Below are 7,274 nucleotides of genomic sequence, written 5' to 3' on the forward strand. Positions count from 1 at the left end.
CTTGTCTTCTTAGATTTTTGTCCAATTTCCTTTTTTCCGGGCAGTTTACTTCAGGTTCATGAAAGATACTGTATTATCAGGAGTGGAGAACAAAGTCTTCTCTTTAGTCAAAGCACAAAACCCAATACAAGTGCCATACCTCTGAGCTGAAGAAACCATATCATACAATTATATTTAATATCCATGTCTGCTGAGGTCACAGATAAGGAACTAAACTCACTCAAATGTTCTGGCTGTTTTCACCCACTGAAGGGGTGCTCAACAGCCTTACACCTCAGCTTACTTTTATTTTTACATTTATTTTGCACCACTGTAGTGATCAGTGAGACAGAATGTCTCAGCAAACCTGTCAGAAGGGGTTAATTATCATCACTGGGAGCTGGGCCAATACCACCAGTTTAATTTCATATAAGCCATCACACAAACATCAGATAGCAAGTACTTCTGGGAACTAACCACCTGGACTGGAGTAAAACTGGTGAGCTGGAGGTAAAAAGCTCCATATTCTATTACTTATCCCCTGAGCTATAGAGTCCTCAGCTGGTAGTTCCATAAAGGTTCACACAGCCTTTTTTTTTTTTTTTTTTTTTTTTTTCCCAATTTTCTTTTCTTTTCCAAAGGCAGCAAAAGCAGTTACAAGTTTAAAAATAATAATAACAAAAATCACACCTTCAAGAACAACTATATTTTTCTTAAAATAATTTCTCTGAAAGTAGCAGACTGTACACATTTTACAAGAATAAACAAACTTCTCTAATATTTATCCACAAATTGGGAGTCAGAGATGACTAGTGCAAATTTCTGCTGACCAGCAGCGTTTATTCTACAAATTTTGGGTATCCTAAGTGTTCCATTAGAGAAAAACAGGTATCTTCAATCAGTTTAATTTCTTTCTTGGGCATGTTTCTCTTCCAGGCATGAATGCTACTTGGTGAAATTTCCCCCTCATAAGGAAGATAGAAAAGACTGGTGGAAGTGGCAAATAATATTTGGTTTAAGCTAGCAGGAGGAAGAGGAATACCAAGAAAGGCAAAAATTGTTTCAGTTGTCTTCTGAGGAAAGCTCACAATATCTTCAAACTTGACCATCAGATAATTTGTTGGCAGCAGGTCTCCATTTATTCTCAGTGCTGCTGCTGTGTTTGCTAGCCATAAATGGGACAACACAGAAACAGCATTTGAATTAGAGTTTGCAAATTCTTTTCTTAATGATTCGTATTCAAAGGCATAGCCTTCATTGATACTACATTTTCCTTTACCATTTTCCCATTTAAACATCGCAGATAAGCTCTGTGGTACCTTTTTCAAAGAGTAAAGGCTTGGCTTATTTTTGTACAGCATTGAATATATCCATGCCCGTGGGTCTCTTACTACATATAATGCTCTCATTGATGGTCCTAGGATTTCCTGAAAGAAGGGAAGCTTTAACGTCCAGCTCCCACTACTTAAACTAAGCACAGGTCGTGCATTAGGATAATAAACAAGGTGTCTCCTCAATTCCCTAATATATTCAGCATCTTTATCTTGACTCACTCTTGCCCTACTTCTTTGCTCCGACAGAGATTCTCTCTTTTTGGATCTTTTCTTTTTGTCCTTGCTTATGGCAGAATGCTGAGTAATTTTACTTCTGCTGGCTTCATATAACTGAATGTTTTGTAAATGTAATTTTGTGTCTCGAACTAGAGACTGGAGCCATCCCTTGAGAAGATGGAAATGCCCATTCTGAACATCAGAAGCCTTCCATTCACATGGATCTACAAAAGAATCAATTTCAAATTCGCTCTCAGGAATTTCTAGATAGGCTGTAGGTATCCTCATATATAGGAAGTCACTGCTGTTAAAGAACAGCTGTTTTAAAATTTCTGCACCAGAAGCGGGAAGTGAAGTAATTATAACATCTGGAAAAACAATGGGAGTCCCTTCTAATTGTTTGGCTTTATTGCCTTCATCGTGTTCTAGCCTTGTCAAGTCACTGCTCCATTTTGCACAGATTGGCTGAGTACACATGCTCCATACATCAACCAGTTCAATAAGCCACAGTGCAATAACCAGTATCAGGATCCAACGCAACATTTTACCGAAGGATATGTAAAACCGCCACTGAAAGGCCAGTATGACTAAACTAACACCTAAAATTAACCCTGCAATTATGTTCACTTTGAATCCAAATGGCAAAACTGCCCTATTATTTTTAATCAATTTTTCCACAGATTCAGTACCTAGACCAAACTTAGTCACTTTGTTTTCATGAACAACTTTGGCAAAACCACCAAATCCCAAGTAATCAAACCTGGCCTTTAAATTCTGATGATCAGTCACAACAGAAACAGTATTTTCGGTGCCGTTGACACTAAGTGATATCTGAAATCCAGACTTTACATTATCAATGAGTCTGCAGTTAGAAACATTGACATAAGGGCCATAGAAAAGGTAAACAATCCTTGTAAGAGTGCTTTTCATCGGAAAGGTAACATTTACAAACTGAGTCCATCGCTTTTTGAATTCAGCAGCTTGTTCTGCCTCTTGTATCCTAGCAACAGGACTACTCCCATGATGATCAAACCAAAACATCTTGTAGTGGGCATCCCACACATCCATCATAGCTCCATTGTAGTTGTTCTTAAATTTATAAGGTATATATTTAAAATCAATGTCAAGATTATGAAAAAAGGCACTGACTGAATTAACAGGAGAGTCTGCCTCCTTCTCGATGTGGTCTACTACTAACAAGGTCTGAGAATTTAAAAGCAGCAAAATGCGATACACACTTTTCAATTTCATTGCTGATGTGTAAGCAGACACTGCCTCCCCACTCACAAACATCATGTCCCCAGACTGGGAGGCTGTTATAATTTCCCCAGCTGAGTCTCCAACCTCATGACCAATCCACTTCAGCCACTGGGCACATTCACCAAGCTGTCCCTCCCAAGGCTGATTGCACTGGCTCGTAGGAGATGGGGCAAACACCAAGACATTGTTCAGGTGGCTGAGTTTAGGTCCATAGAGAGCCTCAGATACAAACACCTGCCCATTGGGAGCAAAAGTGAAAGAGTTCTGATCTGGATGCTCATGTCCAGGATTAAAACTTCTCCATCCATCAATCCAGGCATATGGTTGAAAGTGGACGATATCATAAACAGCTCGTCCACCAAGCTTTCCAGACTTGAAGGACACAAACGTGTTTGTCTGACTGCTTGGCAATCCAGCCCCATAAGTAACAACTCCCCAGTTAGGAAACACGTGCATTTTAGCAGTGCCGTAGTCAGGAGGTGGTTGAGGAGTGATTTCAGCAGAGTACCATATAAACTCGGTGTGCAGAGTGCTCCACCGCTGTGCAGTGGATGGCACCATTGGTCCATCTTTGGGTCTGTGTTTTCTAATTTGCTGTGCCAGCCAGTTGCCAGCTCCATTCTTCAGGACAAACTTATCCAAGAAAACCAGCTGGCTCTCAGGACCATAAAACCAATTGTAATTAGAATCTGCTACCCCCACAGTCCTTTGAAAGCCTGGTAATAGGGTGGCATAATAAAACCAAAAGTGCATTTTGAGCCAATTATTTTCCAAGTTGTTAATACCAAAGTGTCGCTGTGCCAGGAAAACATACTGTGTTATTGACTTAGCAGTGTAACTCCCATAAGCTACTCCCTCGTCCAGAGACCCATCTACAATGTGACTGAGCAGAAACATTGTTTTCTCCATCACATCAACAACAGTGTGTTTCCAAATATTTGCCTGAGATCCATTGTCCACACCAGTCACTAAAGCTCCAGTAAGCAAAGCGAGCATGTTGGTTGCTTGGTGATTGTGAAGAAGCTGCTTTCCCCAGGAACGAACCTTTGAGTACTCAAACATTTCCTTGCTTGCAGACCGTATCTTCTCCAGGTATTTTTGTCTTCTCACATTTTCCAGTGAATTATAGAGGAAGTCATAAGCAGTGGCAAATCCTGTTAGGGAGTGGCCAAGTGGGACTTCATCACCAGGCGCGCTCTCAACCAACCAGTTCTTGTAAGCAGCCATTCTGTCCATATACTCCACAGTAAAATCCAATGCAGCTTTATCTTCAGGGCAAAGCAAACAATAAAATGCTAGAGGTGGCAGATTGTTACCGTAAACCTCATTCCACTTTGCAGCAAAATCAACATGTTTGGGTGGAGGTAGGTAGTACAATGGGTTGGATAACATAACGGTCACTGCACTCCTGATGGTTCTGAATATGTGTGAATGGCTTGTGTGAGCTTTCTGCCTCAACACATGGACATCTTCAGCATCAAAATACAAGCTTGGATGAAGAACTGCTTTTTTCAGCTTCTGCTCAGCACCAAGACTACCAAGATTCTCTTTCTCATATTGATCTATATTTTCCATAAAAGTCACCCAATCAGAGTAATTGCTTACAGATTCTTCAAAAGTGAAGACAGCAAACATCATTAATGCTAGAAATAAGGTATGCCCTGTAAGCATCAGAGCCATGATCCATTAAGCAGCTCCTCTTCCCCCGGCATGCATTTCCTAACAAAACATAACATTCAGATATCAAGCTTTGATCCAGTCAGTATAAACATGAACATCTTAAGGCTTTTTTTTTTTTTTTTCTTAAGACAAAAGACTTAGTTTTACTGCACATTCTAACAGTTACTCGGATTACTTGTAATGTGAACTATGACACTGGAATAACGAGTCAACGAATCTGCCAAGAAATTAAATCTCAGGTGCCTTCTGTTCACACTTTTCTCAAATACAACACCACAGCATGTATACTAAAACCAGGGAAAAAGTAAAATCTCCAAGATATGCATACAAACACAGGATGACAAGACACAAGAAGAAACTGGAATGCTATCTCTTGGTAACTTGAAAACCTCCATTTGAAAACAGGAATCAGAGCCACACGTTTTCTGTGTTAAAGTTTTCAATCAGGTCAAATTCCACTTTTAGAACTGACCAAAAAAATAAAACAGAAAAAAAAATACAAAAACAAAAGCAAAACAAAACAAACAAAAAAAAAACACTGATCACAAAAAAAAATATATAATTTATTCAAAACAATTGAATGGTGAATTGGTGAATTTAATTATTTAAGGAATTTACAGCACTTGAAAAAGATTCAAAAATGGAAGCTACTTTCTTCAGCCTTCCCCTTATCTCAGTTTGTATACACATTCTTTATCTTTTTCTTAGGACTCGTGGGAGAGTGAGAAAAAAAAGAAAAAAAAAAAAAAAAAGAAAAAAAAAAAAGAAAAAGGGCAGAAATCATTCATCAGCTCCTTTAAATGAGTCCGTGGTGCTTTTAACCACTATTCCCCTCCGTTAGTAAAAAGTTTGTCTGAATTAACAGTCAGGGAGTATCGACATATATTCAAGTCTTCTTTCATCTCATCTTCAGCCAATGCTGCCCAAATTTTGACTCAATGATTCAAAGAATCCTGCTCCTCCCATTACGAAGCAAAACAAAAACATATGAAAGGAGCTGAAAGCCAATGCTTTTCTGCCAAAAGAGCAGTTTTGGTTTTCCTTCCTTTTTGCATGTTGGTTCTTTCTGTGGAAACACAAACAGAAGTTCTCTGAAGCTATGCAGGTGTCAGAACACAGACTATTCAGTCACAGGGAACTGATAATGTTTTCGGGGAAGTTGAGGGTTAATGCATTTTTTTCTCTTTTCCCAAAGAAATTTAATTAAAAAGGGGCATTTTCAAAATTTCACATTTCTCTTTGTCAAAATGGAAATTCACACTGGTGACCTCAACTCTCGTTATTCCACCTTTCCCTGCGCGACTCCCAAGACTCAGGGCACATTTTCCCGTCATGCTGCCACATTAACCCAATAAACCCAATAAACGACACCGAGAACACACCACCAAAAGCCAGCGGAGCTCGCATCCCCAACAAACCACTGCGGGGCCGGGATGCCCGCCGGGAGCCGATCGCCCCTGACCGCCACAGCCCCGCGGCCGCCCGCTGCGCCACGCCGTGGCCAGCAGAGGGCGCCCGGAGCCGGCCGCGCCGCGCCGCGCCGCCGCCCCGGGGCCGCACAACTTGAGCAAGTTTGGGCGGCGGGTACGGGCGCCCCGTTCGGCCCGGCTCCTCGCGTCTGCCCCCGCGCGGCTTCAGCCCGACTTACCCGCGGCGCTGTCCGTGCGGGCGGGGGCCGAGGCGCCGAGCCAGCCACCGCACCGGTGGTGGCGAGGCGCTGCACCGTTCCCCTCTCGGCTCGGCCGCGGCCCGTTCCGCCTCGCCGCTACTTTTCACCCGGACTGGCCGCAACTTCGGGGCTGACCCTCCTCCGGCGGCTCGCGGAGCGCTGCGGGGATGTCACTGCGGCTGGAAGGCGGCGCGCTCGGCGGAGCCCTGCCGCGGAGCAGGAATCCGCCGGCCCTCCGCGGCGAGCGCACCCCGGCTCCGCCGGCGCTCCTGGCCGCTCTCTTCCCTGCGACTGCGTGAGGCTGCCGCCGCGCCCAGCCCAGCCCCGCGCCACCGCGATGCCACCGCCGCCCCTACGCCTCGGCAGCGGGCTGCCGGCAGAGCGGAGCGCGGCGGGCGCGCCCGGGGGCAGGGCCGGGGCCCGAGCGGGGGGGCTGGGCCCGGGAGCGGCGGATGGTGGGGGGGAGGCGGGGCCGGGCGGCTCCCCCGAGTCCGCGGGGAGGGAGGGCTCGGGTTGGGGGGAGCAGGTGGGTAGGAGGGCGGGGGGAGCCGTCTGATGTGCAGCTCGCAACTTTATGAGGGAGAAATAAATGCGTAAAAGTGCCTCAGGAAGCACGGAGATGCGCAGCATCCGCCTGTTGGAGGGGTCCCGCGTTTTGCAAGTACCTCCCGTCACAGACGGTTTATTTTATGCGAGACACTAAAATGGCTCTCCTTCAGCTTGGGCAGAAGGCTTCTGAAGTACGGCATAAAGCCGTAGTGGTACGTAGGAAACCTTTGCTTCGCAACTCACGGTGTGGGGCCCGCAGATTCTGATGGGCAGCGCTCCTTGGTGTCCGCGCTTCGGAGCGGTAACGCCGCTGTCGGGCTCGCAGCGCTCCTCGCGCTGCTGGTGGCGGCCTGCCGAACCTTCGGGCTGTGTCATCCGCACAGTGCCGTGCCAGCCCTGCTCCGGTAGGCTGTACTTTCTAGGAGAAGTGATATGTTTAATATGTTTCCAATTACTGGGTTTGTAAACCGTACTTCAAAGCATGTGTGCTTTCGTTAACCCAAGAACTTCTGCTTCACTGCTTCTTCCAAGGCATAACTTGGATTCTTAACTTTTCTCCCTGCAAAGTCTTAGCTATAAATTAAGCA

General features: G+C 44.9%; 1 protein-coding gene across 3 annotated transcripts; it reads right to left on the reverse strand.

Moving 5' to 3' along the window:
* Positions 1 to 636: 636 nt before the first annotated feature.
* Positions 637 to 6,952, reverse strand: DSEL (dermatan sulfate epimerase like). Of its 3 annotated transcripts, none has more exons than XM_042808896.1 (2): positions 6,931 to 6,952; positions 637 to 5,535 (listed from the first exon to the last, which is right to left on the reverse strand). In XM_042808896.1, exon 2 carries the CDS (start codon positions 4,467 to 4,469, stop codon positions 819 to 821), a length of 3,651 nt encoding a protein of 1,216 aa, XP_042664830.1. In that variant the 5' UTR covers positions 4,470 to 5,535; positions 6,931 to 6,952; the 3' UTR covers positions 637 to 818. The 3 variants fall into 3 exon arrangements, with proteins under 3 accessions (XP_042664830.1, XP_042664831.1, XP_042664829.1); XM_042808897.1 differs by lacking the exon at positions 6,931 to 6,952 and adding an exon at positions 6,118 to 6,182 and having other exon boundaries at positions 637 to 4,508; XM_042808895.1 differs by lacking the exon at positions 6,931 to 6,952 and adding an exon at positions 6,118 to 6,161.
* Positions 6,953 to 7,274: the final 322 nt, after the last annotated feature.

Source organism: Centrocercus urophasianus, unplaced genomic scaffold (genome assembly GCF_019232065.1).
Source record: "Centrocercus urophasianus isolate 14NV4802_14NV808 unplaced genomic scaffold, USGS_Curo_1.0 seq_11, whole genome shotgun sequence".
Lineage (NCBI taxonomy): Eukaryota > Metazoa > Chordata > Aves > Galliformes > Phasianidae > Centrocercus > Centrocercus urophasianus.

Bases quoted from the DNA above. Each gene is read 5' to 3' on its own strand.
- DSEL (XM_042808896.1), bottom strand. From the start codon at position 4,469: ATGGCTCTGATGCTTACAGGGCATACCTTATTTCTAGCATTAATGATG.